At 29.9% G+C, this 22,574-nt stretch overlaps 4 protein-coding genes across 4 annotated transcripts; 2 read left to right on the forward strand and 2 right to left on the reverse strand.

Annotated features, from left to right (window-relative positions):
- Nucleotides 1–9,759: 9,759 nt before the first annotated feature.
- On the reverse strand, nucleotides 9,760–16,235 carry LOC113394004 (exonuclease 1). The gene is made up of 11 exons (XM_026631167.2): nucleotides 15,847–16,235; nucleotides 15,641–15,760; nucleotides 15,185–15,236; nucleotides 14,460–14,669; nucleotides 13,430–13,645; nucleotides 13,039–13,198; nucleotides 12,603–12,742; nucleotides 12,010–12,221; nucleotides 11,296–11,929; nucleotides 10,894–11,057; nucleotides 9,760–10,058 (listed from the first exon to the last, which is right to left on the reverse strand). Exons 1-11 carry the CDS (start codon nucleotides 16,005–16,007, stop codon nucleotides 10,040–10,042), a joined length of 2,088 nt encoding a protein of 695 aa, XP_026486952.2. The 5' UTR covers nucleotides 16,008–16,235; the 3' UTR covers nucleotides 9,760–10,039.
- A 241-nt stretch (nucleotides 16,236–16,476) lies between these two features.
- LOC113394005 (mitochondrial cardiolipin hydrolase-like) lies at nucleotides 16,477–18,016 on the forward strand. The gene is made up of 2 exons (XM_026631168.2): nucleotides 16,477–16,963; nucleotides 17,108–18,016. Exons 1-2 carry the CDS (start codon nucleotides 16,618–16,620, stop codon nucleotides 17,521–17,523), a joined length of 762 nt encoding a protein of 253 aa, XP_026486953.1. The 5' UTR covers nucleotides 16,477–16,617; the 3' UTR covers nucleotides 17,524–18,016.
- Nucleotides 18,017–18,271: 255 nt separating this feature from the next.
- LOC113394006 (mediator of RNA polymerase II transcription subunit 10) lies at nucleotides 18,272–19,620 on the reverse strand. The gene is made up of 3 exons (XM_026631170.2): nucleotides 19,354–19,620; nucleotides 18,927–19,010; nucleotides 18,272–18,582 (listed from the first exon to the last, which is right to left on the reverse strand). The coding sequence occupies exons 1-3, from the start codon at nucleotides 19,473–19,475 to the stop codon at nucleotides 18,393–18,395; spliced, it is 396 nt and encodes a 131-aa protein (XP_026486955.1). The 5' UTR covers nucleotides 19,476–19,620; the 3' UTR covers nucleotides 18,272–18,392.
- A 1,338-nt stretch (nucleotides 19,621–20,958) lies between these two features.
- Nucleotides 20,959–22,189, forward strand: LOC113394000 (mitochondrial thiamine pyrophosphate carrier-like). Its single transcript, XM_026631160.2, has one exon. It carries the CDS (start codon nucleotides 21,061–21,063, stop codon nucleotides 22,036–22,038), a length of 978 nt encoding a protein of 325 aa, XP_026486945.2. The 5' UTR covers nucleotides 20,959–21,060; the 3' UTR covers nucleotides 22,039–22,189.
- The last annotated feature ends 385 nt before the right edge of the window (nucleotides 22,190–22,574 follow it).

Consider the following 22,574-nt stretch of genomic DNA (forward strand, 5'->3'; position numbering starts at 1 on the left):
GACAAGACAACATTTCCCGATTTTCGTTTTTGTGGAGACTTAGCCTTAAAGCGCTTATAAATCTTCGCTTTGTCTCGCCGTTAATTCATTGGCAAGCGTATCTCAGACTTTGAATGGAGCCGTATATTCTGTGACAGCTCAAACCGGTCAACTTAGAATACGTATTATGGTTCCTCCGATTGAAACGTCATGTTTGCATATCAATGCCCTGAACTGAAGTTTGAAGGTGACTCCCTTAATTAACATTATATAAAGAGATTACTGACTGTAGTTTTGAAATATGATCGATTTTATTGCATTGATGTATGAAATCAAATAAAGTAATTATTACATTAAACAATCAAATATATTATACCCACTGTACAGAATTATAGAGATGATAAAACTGCTTATAAGGGCCCATTTCAATGACTACTTACTTACTTACTTACCATTAAATTTAATAAATAGTATATAACATTTTGTAAATGTTTCTTTGGGTTCTTAATAAGAAAAAGTAGTTATTTTGATCTCATTGCATCGCATTGAATGTGGATTGGTTGGAATATTCCTCACTGATAGATAAATTCAAATTACAGCTAGGAAATAATTCTAGCGATAGCTTAATTTATTGTCTTTGAACAACATTTGTTTTGTAGGAATTTTTGAATAAATCAACGTTTAAAACACTCTTGCTCTGCAAATAAAATATGATTTTTTGCCGTCAATTTTTTATTAAAAAAGTAAAAATTAACTATGAACTCAATAAGCGAGCTATCTTAGTCAAACGGAATTATTCAAATCGGACCTGTAGTTCCCAAGATTAGCGCGTTCAACCATCGAAATTCCGGATTTCTATAAATAACCCGAAGTTCTCGTCTCGTATCTCTAGGGAAGGGGTTTGCAGCAAATTGTACCACTCTGCTCTGGATACTGTGGATGAACATGCACCAAAATTTCCTTCGAACGAACGTAAATATTTCTCCTTGTGTATGCTTTTGCTTGGGTTACTTTCCTACCCACATCACATTAAGGGATACACTTAACAAAAAAACCCTTGGTCGCCTGTTAACAACACTCACGGGTTGAGGTGAGCTGGCCCCATACTTCTCTGTAGATAACACTAACCAATTAAAATTCTATTTTGATGTTCAAACAATGAAAATATGTAGATTAAATATATAAAGTAATCAAATTTTATTGTATGATTTTAAGTCAAAGTTACATGAAATAAAATTACTTGTCCCGATTTCAAACCACAATTTTCTTTTAAGATCAACCATTGAGTTATTTTATTACAATATACCGAGTTAAGCTTTTTCTTTTTTAATTTGATTTTTCTGAGTAAATTGAAATAACAAAAGACTATCATTTTTATTAAAAAAGTAAAAATTAACTCAACATGATCGCATTGCGGATAAATGGTTTCCAAACATATTCCTAATTTGTTTCGGAGGAGCGCTTTGCAAAAGAAAACAATGGACGCGAACACTCCACCAGATTTGATTTAATTATTTCAGCCAACGAATAAAAGTTTGAACAAAGAGTTAATTAACTGCTGAAACATTTAAGTCAAAGAGAAATAGATCAAAGAAATAAGTAGTGTGTGCCTATTAAAATGTAAGGAAGTGAAAAATATATAATGTATAATTCTGCATACAGTAATTTCGCTAAATACTTTAATATTGTTTCAAATTACTCATTTATCTTATCAATAAACGCTCTTTCATAAATATATTTTATGAAAAATTCTTCACTTAGTTCTTCACGTAGGCTTTAAGCCTACATTTCATCGTTTTTAAACTTTTATTATAGCTTCCTTTCATCGTTGAAGGCACTTTACGTTTTTCTAAAGGAGGCTGTAATATGATTAATTACTTTCACGTTTTACTAAATCGATAGGGCTATATGTTTAAATCATCGGCTTAGCCCGCCGGGTGCCATATTGGCCACCGCACCCGCGAAATAATCCCGCCATAAATAACTGACTGACGTTTGTCTGTGGTCCACAAAGAACAGAATATATTTATTGCGGTTCATTTACACAATCGTTTGTGTTTTTAATTTTCTTAGAAATGAACAGAGTTAAATTAAAAATTCGTATTCTTAGAAAAAAGGTTCAGCCGTCACATCAAACGTTGAATAATATATATTTGACCGTTGTTCTTGTAAGAGAAGTATGCAATTTGCTGAGCCACATAATTACAGAGTAAAACTCGCTCCTTAATTCTTAAATAAGAAAGGCAAACGATGTCACGCAAAATAAGGCTTAATTTGACTGAAGTAATGGATATTACAGTGGGGTTCTATTTTGTAGAATGTAAGCTCGAATACTTGAAGCGGCGTGACAGCATTCAACTCAAATTTTATCCTAAAATAAAGGTTTATTTACTTTGTTTATAATTGATACGGCTACTTTAAATACAGTAATGACATATTGAGAGAATGACTTTTATATTAATTATTCATATTGAACTATTTTAAACTTTTTTTTTAAAATTGTCGCCACAAAATATACCATGTTTCCGTATGGATTTCATAGATTAATAGGCGATGAAAATGCCCTTTTTGAAAAAACTAAATCTCTACGAGTAATTTTACTTTAATTTTTACTTACTTATTTCTCTACTTACGCATCATCTCTATATGTTTTGTTAAACACCACCAACTATCCACCGAATATAATTATAACAGCGACTCTTTAAACCGTTTGTTTTTAATTAAAGATAGATATCAAAGGATGTTTATTTTAAAATCTTTAAACAATGAAATAACCGAATACTTGGTGGAGCATTAATTATTTATTAGTTAAGACCCGACTCCCTGTGGGGTGACGAAGATCTTTATTAAGTGGCACAATTCATTTGGTGGGGAAGGGAGAAAGATTAATGGCTTCGTTTATAATAAACAATATTGTCCTTGTAAATGAGTTCGTTTAGGTAATATCTGAGGCTCAGGTATGGTAGCCGCTGTGTTCTATTATTATTTTAATCGACTCGATTATGTTTACGTTCTGTTCTAATTTAAGTCACTTATCTGAACATAAACACACGCACTTTATTCAAATAGATATTACATCCACTATTGAATAGGAATTTTACATTAAATAAATGTCAAGCAAAACGTCTATATAAGTTTTATATAAATATGTAGGTACCTACTGTATTTCTGATTCATCTCTTTTTTATTGTTAAATTTTTTTCTCAACAGATATGTAGTACCTTAATTATTTAGACCTTTTGACTTCTTTTTTGTGCCTGCATATTTTTTTACCAGGCAGCGTTACAATTTAAGTTTGGAGATTATTATTCTCTTTTTAAAAATACATTTATCGGTTTAAAATGTTTGCTTAGGATAGAATATATTCAAATGTATGTAACAGTCCACATGCTCATTTACATGCCTAACGATATATATAAGTCTTGATTCCAATTGCGCAGCATTTTCCGCCTTTATTATTGAAACAGACTAATACAACTACAGAAGTAACAATGTTTTATTACGAATATGTAAGCTACGGTTACGGCTACGGCTGCTGCTACAAACGTCTACGGCTAAGGCATTTACAAGATCCTCGAGCTAAATTAATCACAAGGTGTTGTGATCTGTCGCCGTTTATATTGCTAGCAGAGCCATGAAGGTGTCCTCTTTAACCTATTAAAATTATTTGAATCAGAAGCACTGACGCTATATTCTAGTAATAATAACATTCACGCAAGAATTTCAGCGTTTTATCATACAATAGTGCGAAGGTGCCACTTGAGAACAAATGGCGAGTTGCGTTTTAAGCTCTCTATTGTAAATATAATCATAGCGAAACTCAGTACTATCATCCCCACTCACAGGACATTTTATAAGGTTAATTGCCGGGGGTAACTAGGGATATTAATGATTAAAATAAGGCATTCTTCCTATTCATTAAAAAAATATAATTAAAATAAATCTGTTTAATGTTTGTTAAATTTAAATAATTTATTTATTTAAAATTTTTCATGTGCCCAATTTGTGTTTATAATACATCTCGGGCTAGGAGGTGAAGGAAAACATCGTGAGGAAACCTGCATGTATGTAATTTCAACGAAATTCCGCCACATGTGTATTCCACCAACTCGCATTGGAGCAGCGTGGTGGAATATGCTCGAAACCTTCTCCCCAACGGGAAAGGAGGAGATATATTTTTTATTAAAGAAATAAATAGTCAATTTCAAAACGAGCTAAGGTATATTACTTAACTTAAAAATAGAACAATAAAAATATAATACAAAATAGAGTAAATACTACAGTATACAATATAGTGGTCGAACCGAAACTTTACAGCAGCGGTCTATAGCTATACAATTTAGTCTGCAAGCGAAAATGTTCAGAATTGTACTAGAACTAGCCCGCACCCTGCGAAACGCATATTTTTCTCATTATTGCATATAAACAGTCAGCATTAGCTGCAGGAAACATTTCTGATGCGCTAATTAAGCGAAGCAACCGGATCAGCATTCTGAACGCGTTATTTAACTGGACGCGGAGTGCGTGGTATAATTTCGATGAAACTATGTTTAACCAATGTTTTACCAATTACCAAAGAGTCAGTCCAACAGAGAGGTAACACGATATGAAAATGTATGCATTATTCGAAACTATGACAGTTGTAAGGGTTGGTAGTGTTAGCCCTGAGGCAAACGAGACGTAACCTAACGTAAACGAGATTCGACATTTTTTTTAACGATGACTAATCATCATCGCACACGCACTTTAATGCAATTTCTTGTAAAAGTAAACTTTATGTTATATTATTAGTTTTTATCTTAAAATGAAACTAATAAGTACCTACTAGATACTATATAGCTACGTCAACAACAATTTTTTTTTTTAATATGACAAGTTTTTTATGTAGAAAAGGCTAAGAAAAATAATAAAATTATTTCATTATTTTTATTATTATATATATTATAAAAAAAATACGCTATATATTTTATAAATACGAGACATGTTAGGTACATGTTTATTTATCTGTAAAATTGCACCTCCAGCTATTGATGCCACAGTTGGAATTATTACATTAGACCAGAACAAATTATTTCAGTTTATGTTAAAATAAATGCATACGAAATAACTACGTTTTTAACTTCAAGAATGGTTTTGATAAATCACACCGCATCGTGAACGTTTGTCTAATTCCAGTGTCATACAGCGAGCGCTAAATTTCATCGAGAGTCGTTATAGCGAGAGAAATTTTAATTATACGCTAAGTGGAAAATATTCAATTTAATCCGAGTACTCAACAATGGCAACATTAATTCGTGAACGGTTTAATTTCAGTTCGGTTGAATATTAATTAAACTAATTAACGAATACAAAATAAAAATAGAACAAATTATACAAAAAGGTATTCAATGTACGTAGGTTTTAAAAAAAAAACGACTTATTTATTAAACACGTAGATGAAAAATAAACAAATCAAATATTTTTATAGCAGAATCTTTTTTTTTTATGAAACTTGGCGTAATAATTGAAAAAACATAGTAGGTACGTGATGCTTGGTTTTTCTGATGGCACCAATGTTCGATAGCTTCATAACCTTAGAAAAATGTATCTCGAATAAATGAGACTTTCGTTGTCTAACCCCACCAGAGAAAATTTAACACCCAGAACTAACACACGTCTCATTAGAAACTTGGTGTTCCCCGCTACTCTATTCACATCACACGTAGATTATATTGACTATTATTAAAACACCTTTAAACAAAGCAGTTGCGATGATGTTATAGACAGCTGTACTTTCTCATTTTTTAAATATAAGTGTGATACGTGATCAAATATATATATATAAATCCACTTCTGGTAACCCAAGAGCTGCCGCTATGTTAGATGAAAGCCTATATTAGCAATCCGAAGAAGTATTATCAGTATCCTGATTACAATGCCGCTGGTTACGTTAAATATAATTTCATAACTGCGAAAAGTATGAAAATATTATAAAATATTACCTGTCTTTTACTTTTATGATATTTGTGATATATAACATTTTAATTTAACTTTAACTTAACAATTAAATTTCCGTTTCAAAATCCTGAAATGTCGTAAGTTGAATTTTTGATAAATTATTAGATAACAGAGTACGTACATTAAAAGGTTAGAATTGAGTAATAAATTAACCCTTCTATTCATAAGGTTACCGACGATCTACAAAGGATATGAATCTCATTATAATTGAGAATGAAGTTATCAAAACAATCTATATTTAGATTGTGTAAAACACGTTTCCGACACTCTATAAATATGGTCTAATATCAAAAGAAATGTGTGACCCTCGTTAAAAAAGGAATTATAATTGTGACGTTTCTTTATCAGATTAATTTTAAATAGGTTTTATTATGGTTGTGAGGCTCACGGGAGAACATAGACCAAACAAGCAATAGAGGTATACTAATAATTGAATCAATAAATAATAATCATTATTCATAAACGAGATATATTAAAATTTATATTTCAATTGAAACAAATTTTGATGTATTTTTAATGCAAAATACTGTAGATAACATCAATCAGTATGCATGTCTCGTTGACATTAAACTTTAAGCAAGATGAAGTTCTATTTTGATTAGACATGCCTATTTCATAGTTTAGTTGACGCAAGACGTTAACGATTACTGCTCCGTCTCTCATACCGTAGCTTCAAGTTAGACATAAACAGAAGGCCTAACTATCTGACAATTTATATAATATTAGCGCTTTCAACTATCGGTATTATCAATCAATAATAAATAAAAAACAATCTTATTCCTATTCCCGAACATCATTTACTTGCTGACTTTAATATGCATGGAAGAATTCATTTTATTATTAATAAAATTATTAATACATTAAAAGCTAAGCCTGTGGCTTGTTTATTAGCGCTTTCAAAAAACAAACTCAGATTAATGTAACGAATACTAAGTATTCCCACTCTTGTTAGGTATTATAATATCTGATGAATGTGAATCTGTGAAGCCCAGACAGGCACAAAAACTAACATAAATATATTATAAAACGTTTCTGTTGTAAAACTACTCTATACAAGAGGATTAATCGCATTAAGTAATGCATAATTTATACTCATTAATTATATGGTTGTGTAAAAACAAGTGGGCGAATAAAAGGGGTGAGAGAAAAGCAACATTTTAATCAATGCTTATTATTTCGTTCATTTTGAAACCGTGATAGTTCAAAAGTTTTACTGCGGTCGAACACGAAATATTTAATTATTATCAACGTTTTAAGTTTTTCACTCTCTCCGCTCGCAATAAGTTTTCGGTCCACATACAAATGCTTATATATTCAACTTTCGAAGGAAATTGTATCGATATTTTAGAGTATCATATTATTTAAGAAGCTAAGCTTATATTTATTTTCACACTTTATGTAAGTTATAAAGCAATATAATTCTAGAAACTTCTGGTCTGAATTTTAATTACTTTTGCGTTATATTTACTTTGGAAGACCAGATTCACATTAGCTACGTCTGTAAGGAGCGTAGTAATAACCATAAATGTCAACCAAACTGTAGACACGTACATTTACACGTGCAAGTCTGCAAATAATAAGGTAAATACAATCCAAATTTAACACGAGTGAAACCGTTAAGCACAACTAGTAGAGCATTTTCACGACCCATCTATCTCTAAAATATTGTATTAAATCAATTGACTCTAAATGTTAAAATGTATTTTCTTTAAACAATACTTGATATGTTTCGCCTTTTTTAAAATAAAAGCACGCGATTGTGAACGGATTTTGATGACGTTTATTTACTCAAAAGTTTCTATTTCCAGTAATCTAGTATCAACCAAACCAATTCCAAAAGGTTATATAAGAGCTCAAATAGCCATGGCAGTCGGTGATGATAAAAGTATCAGAAAGAAAGAGTATCGTTGATGTTTATCTTTAGCGCTGAGCACGATAAGAGCAGCAACCGCATGAAAACTGTCGTTTGCCCGGCACATCGACATGATATATAAAATTGCAATTTCTTAATATAATTGCAATATGTATAATAAATTAAATTATATAAATACAGCACTAAATTCATATAGCATTCTTAATATGGGTTCGATTTATTAAAGTACAAATTTTGACATATCTTCTCGTTTCGAGATCCCTCGAGTACAATTCGATTGTTTTTATCGGCTAATTGCTGTTATATTACGAAAATAAATCTTCCTTCTATATTTTTATTTAGAAAATTACAGAACTCACAATCACAATAAGAATACAGTAAATTCCGTCTTCTATAAAAAATCTACTAGTATTAAATCCATTAAAACTTTAAAATAAATTTAATCTGCATAATAATTTACCATTATTATTTTAGTTTACTCACACAAACTTAATATTAGAACTAGTTAGCAAAAGTACTTCAAAAGCTCAACAGACCTTGAATAATGATGTCCTATCGATGCCTCAACCTCGGCAGCCGTTTTCAAAAGAAAAGCCATCTGCGCAAGATAAATGCAGTGCACAAGATAACGTGTGTGTGCAACACATATCCACCCCTTATCGCCTTAAACTCAGTTCTATAGAACGACAGTCCACGTAGACCACGCGAACGGGATGAGTTCAGGCGCAGAACGAATAACATCCTATTACTTTAATTGAAAGTATAATATAGAAGAGACTAAGCAATTTGCAAAAAAAAATTAAATTATATATTTTTATCATACTTAGAGTAGTATACGGTATGGCTAACCCGGAAACTAGGGAGACCATTGCACAGGGCCAATTTGATAACTAGGCTGCCCTGGACATATTTACAACATTGTCACCAGACAGTGCAACTTTCAAGCACGTGAACATTTAATATCGAAAAATAACTGAATTGTCCATAAACCAGTTTATGTTTCACTCAACCGATTAAGGTGAAATTTTTAGTTCTTTTGATGCCAGTGACAAATATACATTAAATATAAAATTAATAGATCGATTTTAAGTTGCTTTAAATTTCACTTTGATTTCTTTCTTCTAGAAGTAGCAGCTGATAAGATGCGTTTCTTAACATTCTCATATAACTTGAACATTTTTCTTAGTCATTTTATAATTAAAAATTAAAAAACACTTCCGTGTGTAAACCAGCGACTAACCATTTTTAGCCGCCATACAACTGCTTGGAAATACAAGAGCATCTAACGCACAATAATATGATTTTTTTTTTTATTGACTATCAATTCGAAGGATGTTATTTTTTTTAAATTTCGATTTAATTATAACACAATGAAACAAAGGTCAGAGTATCATTTATTAAATAACAATAATTAAATAAAATCAACATAATTACAAATTAATGATAAACACATTAACATTTAATGCAAAAGCTTGTCTACACATCTTAAATGCAATTGATAATTTGTTTAACTTATAAAGAAAATCTTAACATCTATGGTCACTTCAAGATCGTGTGTAATTTCAAAGGCAGGATGAAAAATTTCAAAGGTAAGACAGCTCCTTCTTCTAAGATCAGGTAATGCTTTATTTTCAAAATATTAAAGCAATTTGGCTATTTTTTTTATTGGCCACTAGGCAAAAAATAACAACAGATCATATTAAAGCATATTCCTCACTAATAAAAATAAATCAAGGACTAAAGTAATGAGGTTTTATGTATTTATCTATATATTTATAAAACTATGAAGCCAAATGTTTATATATATATATATATATATGCATATGATTTATGGTAATTTGCAAGTTGTCTTTATTTCTACCTCTATCCATAGCTGCTATGTCATAGGCATTTAACAAAAACCACCCATAAGATTGCCAAAATATTACCAACCATTCCATGGTCTGATTCTATGTATGTTTTTTACTTGTATCGCACAGTTGGCAACACTGTTATTACAAATATGTTTAGAAAATGAATTTTATATAAATAAAATATCGACAGATTCATTTAAAATTAATACAGGTATATTAACACTTACAGAGTATATTATAAACACATAGTATTTTTAGAAGTGGCAATAATAAATGTCAAACTTAAAACAAACAACTTTTCTATATAAAATAAATGTCATGATCTTGATTTAAGTATTCATCTCTTCAATGTAGGTCTGAAAAAAGTTATAAATAATATAATTGATTTTACTACTAACATTTAACAGATATGCTGAACTAATGCCTATGAAATATTGTTACATAGCAAGCAAGTGTTGTGTCAACCACAATGAATATATTTTTATTTAGATTTGATAAGTGTTAATTGAATATCTGTCTTGTTGAAATAGTTAGCACTGCTACTGGCTGCATACAGACCCTGAGGTCCAATAGCAGCCCAGGATTTGTCTCTGACAGCTTGTAAAAGCATTGTTTTTGTCTCTGATAGCTTGTAAAACCATTGTTTTTGTCTCTGATATCTTGTAAAACCATTGTTTTTGCATCTGTTCTCTTTTCAATTGTGTAAGATTATGAAAGTGATGGCAAAGCAGAATATAATAGATATTTATTCATGGATTTTATTCGAAAATAGACTGGCTCGCTTGTTTATTAAATTTGTCACAAGGCCGATTTCTGTCAGAAGAACAATTACTACAAAGAGTTATACAATATGAATATGGTGCTATTGCATAAGGAAATACTATGGAAGTAAGCTGGTTTAGACAAAAACAATTTGATAATTGTCGAAGATCAGCTTTCTTTATCTACTAGAAAGCTTCTTAAAAATGAACAATATAAGATTCAATTTTCCATTTTTCAAATGCTAATGTGACATACCAAAACTTATTCAAATACATTTAAATTTTCATAAACTTTTATCGAATTCTTTATCTATGAGTTTAATTAACTTGCACATGGTAAAAATTGTCCAAGCTTTCACTCAAAAAAAGCGAAATGAGGTTAAATATTTTCGATAACACAAATTAATTAATAATAAAGTTTATTGCTTACTTTTTCTGAAAACCAAACATACTCAACAACGTAGGTTGATTGCTCGGAAGCGGTGTTTTCTTGATTACCGGACCTCGACAGGTCGATCTTTTAAAACTATTACTCCTAAACTTTACTAGAGAAGGCGGAGATACGGCTTTAGTAGGAGAACATTCGAGGGACATCTGAAAATAATAAAATAATTATTTGTAATATTCACCTATACTAAAAAATGACTTTTTTTGTAATGAGAATTATAAAATAGCTAAACTATATATGTATATATAACACCTATAACAGAAAATGCCGCAAGCAAAAATGAAAACCCATAAAAATAAAAATTATATAAAATATAGACCAACCAATGACGAATGGTGAACAACTAAGCTGTAGTAGTAGTAGGTATATATATAATTTCCAAACCTGAGAATCAAGTATAACATTTGAATCCAGTCCTTGTGAATCTTCTACCACCGACTCACTAAAGCCTGTATCTGTAGACATCTGTGTGTCTGTTTTTAACTTAAAGGGATTCCTAGATTTTGGACTAGGTTCCAAAATAGGACTCTTTTCAAATTTTACAGGACTAAGGGAGTTTTGAATAATTCCTAGTAAAGAGTCTGATCTTTCAGAGCATTCTATTACTTCTTCATCATCTGATGTGGTTTTTAATGGATTAACACATTTCTCTGGAGATTCTTCAATTACACAAATATCACTTTTATTGCTTTGTTCACAAGATTGATCTTCATTTGAATTAAAAAATTTACTCTCTATAACATTCTGATCAATAACTGTTCTTGGGAAGTGACTCAATTTTTTTAAAACAGAATAACTATTGCTTCTGAGACATTTTTTGAAAGATCTTCTTTTGTTTTCTAATATTGGTGATTTTTTACTCAGATTTTCGTCAGTGTCATCTTCGATAGAGGCTATATTGTGTTCATTTTGGCTGTCAATATCAGAGTATTGTGTTGGATTATCAAAGTCAATTTTCTGCTTTTTTGATGCCGGTTCCACACAACAGTACATGTTGCTTAATGTCTCTATTGATAAACTGTAAAAAATAAAAAACATGTATTGTATCAGTTTTAAATATAATAAAAACAACGCTAATAAGATAGAGTTAATAAGAACCTCTGATCCTGCGTCTCCGGTACATATTTGTTCACCAAAGTGACAACCTTCTTCCGAGCCCTGGTGTGAGTGGATGTGATGAGTTCCTGCTTCTTCACCTTCTTGGCCCAAGGACTAGGATTGCTTAAATACTCTCTAAATATCTTATTCCATATACTTGGATGATTAGATACACCCTTATCTTTCCAGCTATTTGTTTTTATATTTTCATTCTGTAATTTGAAAAAAAAATTGATGATGAGAAATGAAATGAGGATACTCTGAGCTGTTCTAAAGTCTGATAAGTAAAGTCAGCAAAAGTGCAATAGATAATTATTCGTATTTAGACAACTACACAACTAAGAATGCTTCTAATAATGTTCTACAGAAATAACTATTACAAACTATTCTTATATAAAAAAAGAATACTTGTTTTTGTATGTTTTTTTTTAATTGATTGACAGAGTTGGACAATGATATTTGGTGAGGTTTCTGACATAGACCAACAACTCACAACAGATGATGTGCAATTTTTAAATACCTCTAAGGACAAGGTTTAGAACTTATTTCACAGCTCTTCAGCAATTAAAATATAATTAATATGTAGTACTCACCACATTAATATTGCAATGATCAGGATGCCAGTCATCTAATTTCTTTAAAGTAAATGGTTCTAGATTTCCTAGAGCTAATTGAAAGGCAATTTCAGGCTCCAAAAGTTCACCCGCGTTTCCACATAAAGCTGTCTCTACATCTGCAATTTACAAATACGTACTTGTAATGTTTAAGGATATAATGTAAGATAATTTCTAACTCATACTTAATCACAACTTATGCACAAACATCCCTTAACAAACATGAAACATTTTTTTTTTTATCTATATTATTAGTAACTCTAATATTGTTAACACTTTTTACATGACTGATCAATGAATGGTGTATGGCGAAAATGCGCGTTCTAGTCGCCTGGTTGAAGACTGGCAGAGTTACTTGACACAAACTATCTTTGTTATATATAGGTAGTAAATATTAGTAATTACCCTACCCTACCTTCATCATCAGTTTCTGTGAGTCTCACCATTTTTCTTTCAATTGGATCGTAAACATACTGATGCTTAAAAGTGGCTTCTGCTTTTAAAAAATTCTCTCTATACTCATCTGATACTGTTAAGTTAGACCTGTTAAAGAAACTCGGTAACTTTCTCAGAGCCTGAAACAAAAAAACATTAAAAGTATAACAATTGTTTGTATATAATAACTAAAGTATTTTATCCTTCTGTCAACCAAATAATGAACTATATAGTGATTAATTTTTAAAAATTAATAGGTAAGAATAATGCATACATATATTTTATAAAGATTTTAACTTTAAAATGTGGAGAGAGCAAAGGATCTTCTTCCTAGCAGTTTAGGTTAATCTAAATATATATGTGATACTTACATTAGCAAAGTTCGAATCTTGAGTGGTCGTCACAAACTGCCTCGCTTTCGCTAACCCAATACCTGGCAATGAAGCAAGGTAATCACAACCCGACATTATGCACATCTGTCTGAATTTATCAAAAGTGTAATGTTCAATGGGACATTTCATAATGAGAGGTAGTTTAGCTGTTTCTACAAGTGTACCCATTCCATCGAGATCCATTTTAAATAATACCTGTAATATAAATTAAGTTTAGGAACTCAAACAAAAACCAATGATGGTTATGTTATGTATAAGCAATTTGAGCCAAGAGTTTAACTACACAAGAGATGCACTCTATTAATCCAAAGTAAACAAAATCTGATGCTCCTGGAGTGAGCTTTTGGCATTAACAATGGTTTAATTATTTGTTATATTTTTTCTGTGGCAAGGGAGAGTAAATACTGCAAAATTTCAGGTTGCTACTGTTAATGACTTCATGGTAAGGTCTTGCCCAAGGCTGTCTGGGTTGGTTCCACCCATTCATTACAAATTACAAATTCTATTGCCAAGCAACTATAATTAATAGTATTTTGTTCTGGTTTGAAGGGTGTTAAAGCGCTATGGAGCATAAATAAAAGTGGACAAGCATATTGAAAAAAAAACTTTTGCTAGAATCAACAATCGGTGATGGTATATAAAAGCGACCCTATCCTCCGGCTACCTCCTCTCACACCCCACCACAGCTGATGCAATCAGCACAATTTGATCAGAGAATATGTTGTTTAAACAAATGAAAAGTGGGCCAGTATAACTACAGGAGCCACTTGGGACATATCTTACGTCCCAAGTTTAGTGGCACATTAGTGTTATAAGGAATGGTTAATATTTCTGGTGGTCTTAATCCTGACTGAAAAACCCAATGAGTACATATGTTCTGACCTGGGCTCGGATCAGATCTAATAAAAGAATAGTTTTTATGTGGCTAACTGAAAAGGCTACAGATAATAAGCAATACACTTTCTTTTTTTTAAATATTAGTAATAATTAGAAAGAAATTTTAACCAACCTTTGTGCATCCAAACAATATCAAGTCTGAGTCTTCAGTAATAACCAACTGTGCAAAATTATTAACATTGAGGTAGGCTAGCTGTGCGTCTGCTTCATAAGGTGCAACTATGCAGTCCACATTTCGTTTTCTGCACTCCTTTATTAAAGCTAATGCCATTGAATGAGTGATGTCTACACTTCGTCTAATGAAGGACCTTGCTTCTTCAATCTGGAATTATAATTTTTAATATTATGTCTGTTAGTTTTTTTTTCATCTATATAAGGTTTTTATCTATGTAAGTCTTTCGTACATCTTAAATATGATGTTATAATTGTATATTACTCTAAATTTAAGTAACATTTAAGTTACTTTAAATTAAATTTTATTATATTAAATTTATATATTCTATAAAATAAACTCTTTTTTATTTCTGTTACACGAAGAAAGTTTTAGGAAGCCATGTGAGAATTTTTAAAAGGATATTACTAAATAATCCATCAAAAAATATTTCAGCTAACAATGCAACATTTACCATAAAATATTACATGATTAAGACTGATCACTAAACTTTACACAAATAGACAATTATTTATTTATTCCATTATACTTTATGTTAAATAATTCTAAGAGGAAGTAATAAATTAATTAATATTAAATTGTTGTTAACAATGAACATATAAAATTAAATAAAAATGAATACACATATTAAGAAACATAACTAAATTGAATTAATTATATTTTACCTTTCCTAAGCTCAACAACTCCGCTGCTCTTTTCTTAGATGTATGTCGAGACCTAAAAATATTTTTAAAAAATCTTAAAAAAAAAACAGAATGTTTAACAATGTGCATTTAGATTTATTTTATTTAAGAAAATTTATTAAAAATTTAGTTTCTGCCTTAGATTATTTATAATATTTATAGCTTTTTCTTTTTCCATTACTTTCATTGCCTGACATAAGCAACAGCTTTATGTACTGTATTTGTTGCTTCTAAGAAGCTTTTGAGAGAAAAACTTTTAAGTTTTTTTAAGATTAAGACCAGGAGCTCAAGCATTGATATAAGTTATATTGATATGCTAGTTACTAAACTAGCCAGGCAGTTAACAAAGTAATACATATTTTATATGATAAAGTCTAGTTGATAACTTAATAAACTAGGATCCCATGTTTTTTTATCTATGTAAGTACAAATACTTACTCTCTTCTTTTCGATTCGGTCATAGCTTTAGCAGGCAGATGTCGTCCGTCAAATACCAAAATTGGTTTGATATTCCTTGAGAGCAGCATTGCCACATATTTTAAACAATATTTTACATATCTGAAAGAGTATTTTGTAATAGTTCATTGATGAAAAGAAATATATAACAAATTAATTCGTTTTGTTACCATTCTTAATGTACTCACACATCAGTTTCTTCTCCACGAACTAGCTTCTCAGCACATGCGAAAGCACCTTTATGAAGCCAACAGTAGGTGTCTATAGCAACCGAGGAGCCACTAAATTCACTAACATTGGTTTTCCTTGAAGCCTTTTCAAGAAAAGGTATTAAACCTGTAATACCCATCTCGTGTTTCGTAAAATTTTATATTACCTCATAATTCTTAATATAACAGACATTAAAGTTTTAATTATTTATTTTAAATTTGTTTCTATGATTAATTACACATATATTAATCTAACTATACTAATTACTAATATACTTGTATTCAATTTAAGATGGTTCATCACAAAAACAAACGAGTTTTAACTTTTAAATGTCATATCTCATATTGTCAATATTCCCGCCATGCGGCCATGTTGATTTTGAAACAATTTTTTTGTACGTTCAGAAATACATTATATTTAATAAATACTAAAAGCACTACACCTTTACTGTAGACGGTATGTATTGCTAAATAATCATTTTTAATACAATATCACTTCAACTTTAAACAGCATGTCTGCGTTTACATTACTACTATATTTTTGCCAATAATATTTGATGTGTGATTTGAAATATTTTTTATTAAGTAATAAATAAAACTATAATGTGGGTAGATCTACTTCAAATCTGTACCTAATAATGTGATTAAACCAGCGCTATATTTTCATTTCTTCATTTTATTTCTAACTAAAAAATAATCCATTGTAGTGTAAGCCAAAAAATCTGTTTTTAATGTTTCAAATAACTTAAAATGAGATTAACTCCGCGTCTGGTGTCTTCAGCTGCTGCAGTATTCTTAACATGTGCTGTATCTGCAGCTGCATTATATTATAAAAGTAGAACCATTGAAATAAATGAAGTGATGGTGTTCTGTAAATTACAATTCAATGCTTACAATTACTTCGACAAGTTAGTCAGTTTTATAGAAAGTGCGAAACACAGCGTAAATGTTTGCATGCCGGGCATACACAATCCTGCAATACAAGCGCGTTTGGTAACTCTAATCAAATCGAAACATGTCAAGGTTCGAATTGTTATAGATCGATCAGGGTACAATGAATCGACTGAATTTTTCATCAAAGAACTTATAGAAGCTGGTATGTTTAAATTTTTTTTTTATTCAGTAGAATTTTTGTTTTACTTATTTCAATATTTGTTGTAGTTATCACCTTGATTGTATTATAGCTTAGATTTGGTTTTACACAATAATTCAATTAATAAGAAGTTTATAATGTTTTAAGGGGCAGAAATCAAATGTAAAGTAACGCAGTCTATATTTAGGATGCAACACAAATTCTGCCTAGTAGATGACAACATTCTGATGACGGGAACGTTGAATTGGGGAAACGACCGGTCTTTCGATCATTGGAATTATGTATACATCACAAGCAAACAACAATTAGTTGAACCTGTTAAGAAAGAATTTTATCATATGTGGAACATCTCGAGTGATGTGCAAACAGTATTTGATATTTACTGTGACAGTGACGCGGAAACAATCGAAATTCGTAACCCTGATGAAACGTCTATGTCAGATGACAGTGGTAAGGGTGACCATGATCATGAAATCAGTCATGAGGATACCCCCAGAGTCAATCAACTTACAACCGAAAAATTGAATTCTTTTCCAATTAATGATCATTGCTTAGAAGTGTAAATGTTAAGAGAATCGTTAAAATTAATAGATAAATAATTCATAATTAAAATAATTACCAAGCTCATCTTAAATTTATTACGCACTTAGAAACTAAGTAAATCAACAAAATACTTAATATAATTTTACAATATATTATTGTTATTTTGAAAATTTTAAATATTTTATTGCTAAGACTCTCTAATGTATTTTATTGTTATATGTAAATTAATAAAATGTCAGTCACATTTTCAATTCATATTTTATACACACTAAATTATTTACTACCATTTATTTCTAATCTTATTTTTCCAATTATTTTTAATTTCAATAAAACTGCAAACACTTTTTCTTTTAAAAGTGTTTTTTTTTTATACTATTCTCGTTAATCAGTAATATAATTATTATCTGAATACTATCTTGTATGTGCCCAGTTGTTTTTTCTATTCTTTGTTTGAATTTTTATAATTTCTTTTTTTTTTCAATAAAACAAATGCTTTCAATGGAGACTATTTATTTATCTAAAGTTCGAATTTTTTGTTACATCAATTAGCCTAAATTTTCATAACAATGAGGGTGCTTTATTTGATTATCATATAAATTATTTAACAAAATGTACTGCATTTAATTTGTTTTGACATATTTTTTTTATAAAGTACCTATATTGATATGATTTAAATAGATTGAATATATGTTACAAAAGCCCAATGTTCAAAAAGTAGTAATAATTACAGAATTACTTCTAATTCTAAAGATGATATTAGTATTATATTATTCACCAAAGATTTATATTTAGCAATTTCATAAAGAAAGATTTTAGAAAATTCGGGGATTAAGTTTTAAGTCATAACAATTACAATATTATCCCTAATTCTAAACATAAATGTCTTATACTATTCGCCACCTCTTATGGCTTTATATTTAGCAATTTCATTAGGAAATGTTTTAGAAAGTTCAGAGAGTAAGTGACTTTTAAATCTCTTGTATGAATCAATTTTTCCTCTTACTTCCTCATTTTTCGCAAGGGCTTTATCTATGCAATCTTTTGTGTATAATTGAGGATTACGGCCTTGATCAATGTAGCTGAAAAGAACATCACAATTAAACAAATGAAATAAAATAATTAAGTAATCACATAATATATATTAAATTTAGATGTGTTATGCTTAATGTAAGAACAGTTGTAGGTTTTATTTATGCATTTGATAGACATACTACTTCATACACTGGATGAAACAAGAATGTGTAATCCAAAGTTGATACAGATAAATCCATGATACATATCATGTGTTTTTAATAAATGTTATTTAGCATTGATCCATTTATATTATAAATGTATGAGTCTGTACCGTGTATACCTTAAGTAAACTAACCACACCACTAATATTTAAAAAAAAAATGTTATTTAAAATTTAATAGATACTTACTCAAATACTTCTGTAGGAACAAGAATATCATGTACTTGTGCCTTCAATTTATCAACTTCTTGAAGACCCGTTACCAATGATTGACTGTAAAACATTTGGAAACAAAATAAAAACATTTTGATGATTTTGTTCCTGAATCTTGCACATGTTAACATTGCTTTACGAAATAATGATTTCAATTATTGAATTACAATGTGAAGATGTAAGTTGCAACTTTTGTACTAATTAGATTTAGATATCAAAGAATAATAAGATACGTTTAACGATAAAAACATTTAATTTACAGAAATTAAAAATATCCTAACTAATCCTGCTTTTAAAATTAATATTTCTGAGAGAAGCTAAGAAAAATATTCATATTCCAAATTTTTATACGTTTGTCGTAGTGACTTTATGGTTACCGGTGGTATTAGAGAGCTGTACTTACATTTTCTGATTTAATACACTCTGGCCCTGAGGTTGAAAATCGCTTACGATGATACGAATCTGTCGAACATTTTCGATGAACATCTCGAGTTGAGTTTCAAGGTTTTCCAGTGAAGTAGACATTGTTTATATTGTTATTAAGAAATGTGCTATAAAATTTACACTTTTGTTTGTATAAAACAAATCACATCCTATCAAAAATAATAATGCTAAACTAATTTAGCTATATTGAATCGACACTGTTGAATTGTTGACTGAACTCTGAAAAGAAAATGTTAATTTGTTAAGCAACAACTACAGATTATAAAATTATTTATAATATCAACAGATATTTAAAAGTTCAAAATGTAATTAAAATAAATGCATTAATAATATAATTTTAATGAATATAAACTATATTTTCTAAAAGAATATTATTTTTTCATTGAATCTTGAAATATGTTATTAATTTTGCCGACTTAGTAGCTTTTTTTTTTTATTTATTTACCTTATATTTATGGGATTATTGTCATTCATTTAAACATGAAACTCTGTATTATTGAAAATCAAAATTTGGACAAAGGTTGCAACTGCACTAAAGTTGTGTGGAAAGTTTAGAACAAAGCTTAAATTCATGATGGAGTAACTAAAATATCAAACAATACGTTAGTTATATAGTATCGGATTGGACAGCAGATAATATATCTCAACATATGTTACCTTTCACTAATTTGTACGTGATATAGAAGTGGTTGACCTTTGATTATAATTAATTTATTCAAAATATTAATTCAATCTCCAAATTGTTCTTTTCTAATACTCGGTATCTATGGTGCATATATATAAATTCGCTCTTTCCTCCTAGCAAGCACCTCGTGGTTAACAGTACCCACTACCCACCCATTTTATATTTTACTTTGTTATTATTGTATAGTTTTAAGTCTATAAGTGTTGACAACGAATACCGATGTACGGATAAATCCAATAGGGTTTTTGTTACATTGTTTTTAATACAGTACAATATAAATAAAATGTATATTCACTTAAAATAAATTTAAAAAAATCCGTACTATAAAAGCGTGATCGAATAAGCTTACCAAATACCAATCCATATCTAGCGAAGAGCATTAACGGACTGTAACCTATTTTATTTTATTAGTTAGCGATATAAAATATCAAGAAATCTCGAAGTGCATCGAGATAGATATTAGAATATAGACGTCGAATGCCCAATCGAGGTTGGGTTATAAATAAAAAACAAGAATGTAAAAATCGTTTATATAAACGATTTTTTTCGTATATTTGATTATTATCACGTTAAGCAAGGTACCGATGAAAAACGAATTACTTATAGGCCTTTGGGTGTATTTACACTGGCAAATTTTCAATTGGGAAATTTAGCTAGGCGATATTGAGCAATATGGAATATATGGAACCAATTGCAAGCAATATAGTCAAAACAATTGCTATATTTTACAGAAATTACTGTAGATTGCTCCATCAATTACTCTAGATTGATCCTTACGTTTTACTGAGCAATATTTGCCCAAAATTTCCAATAATACAATGTATGAAATTTCGCAACGTACTGTCATCAACACCTTATATGTTGTCGATGACAGTGACAGCGTGGTGACAGCCAACACTACAGCTGTTTGTAACTTTGTATGTACTTTATAGGTCGTAGGACTGTATTTCAACAATGATATTATAAATTAAATCAAATAAAATGGTTAATTTAAGTAAAAACATTGAATCTAATGTGACCTTAACTCAAAGTGCAATAGCTGGAGGTATTGCCGGTGCGGTGACAAGAGCAATCGCTCAGCCACTCGATGTCCTTAAGATCAGGTTTCAATTGCAACTAGAACCAATTAAAAAAGGATCAAAATATAGTTCAATATTTCAGGCCGTATGTTCCATTATTAAAGAAGAAGGTCTAACAACATTATGGAGCGGTCATATTGCAGCACAACTTCTATCAGTGTCGTATGGTACTATTCAATTTTCGTCATATGAAAAACTTACTCAAATATGTAAACAAACCAACCCGCAGTTCTTCAATACACACAAACATTGGGTGAATTTTTCTAATGGAGCAATTGCTGCATCTGTGGCTACAGTTCTATCATATCCATTTGACACTGTAAGAACGCGGTTAATAGCAGAAGAGAAGACTAATAAAGCATATCGAGGATTTGTAAATGCCTTTATTAATATTATTAGCAAAGAGGGTTCTAGTGCATTATACAAGGGTATAGTTCCAACTCTAGCTCAAATTGCTCCACATGCGGGCATTCAATTTTTTGTATACAAACTATTTACTGAGAATATATTAAATAAAATAGATTACTTTCAAAGAAGATCACACATCACTTCAGTCATTGAATCATCTATCATTGGGAATTTATTAGCAGGAGGAATTGCTGGTGTTGTGTCCAAAACAGCAATATATCCCTTTGATGTTATTAAGAAAAGACTTCAAATACAAGGTTTTCAACAGCATAGAAAGTTTTTCGGTAAGCAAATGTACTGTAATGGAACTATACATTGTATAAAATTGACTATTTCCGATGAGGGTTTCTTAGCTCTGTATAAAGGATACGGACCTAGCTTGTTGAAGGCTGTAATAGTTTCTGCTTTACACTTTGCTGTATATGATGAAATAAAACATTTCATCTTAAAGAATACAAACCTGAATAAATAGGTATGTAGAAATGTTATTTATTATTAGTTTAGCTGTTTAATAAAATAAATATAAGATGTACCAAAGTGTTTTTATAAATCAAGGCCAAAAAGGTCTGTCTATTAAACCACATTTTGTGCCCAAAAGAAAAACAGTCTGTTGCTATTTGAATGATATTTTTTGAATTTGACATTACTTTTTTGAGTTTTATATATTACATTTTCAAAAAACGAGTGGCTGTCTCTAAATATATTTGATGTATTCATATACATCAAATATATTTAGACTTCATAGTTAAGATTTTGAGGTCAAATAAATTTAAAAATTAAATAAAAACATTTGACTTGACTTGAAAATTTAATTGCTTACCTACATATAAAACCAGTTATCTGTTTTCTTTTACAATTGATATTACATTATATTTATTAAAAGTGATCTGTAAAACTCATGATCACTTTTGATGTTCTAAATGTGTAAATGTAGTAAGTACACATTTAACTCATATTGATTACAGACTTTTTGTTACAATGTTATCTAGTGAATAACATAGCTTTGCC

The sequence above is a fragment of the Vanessa tameamea genome, chromosome 16, assembly GCF_037043105.1.
Source record: "Vanessa tameamea isolate UH-Manoa-2023 chromosome 16, ilVanTame1 primary haplotype, whole genome shotgun sequence".
Taxonomy (NCBI): Eukaryota; Metazoa; Arthropoda; class Insecta; order Lepidoptera; family Nymphalidae; genus Vanessa; species Vanessa tameamea.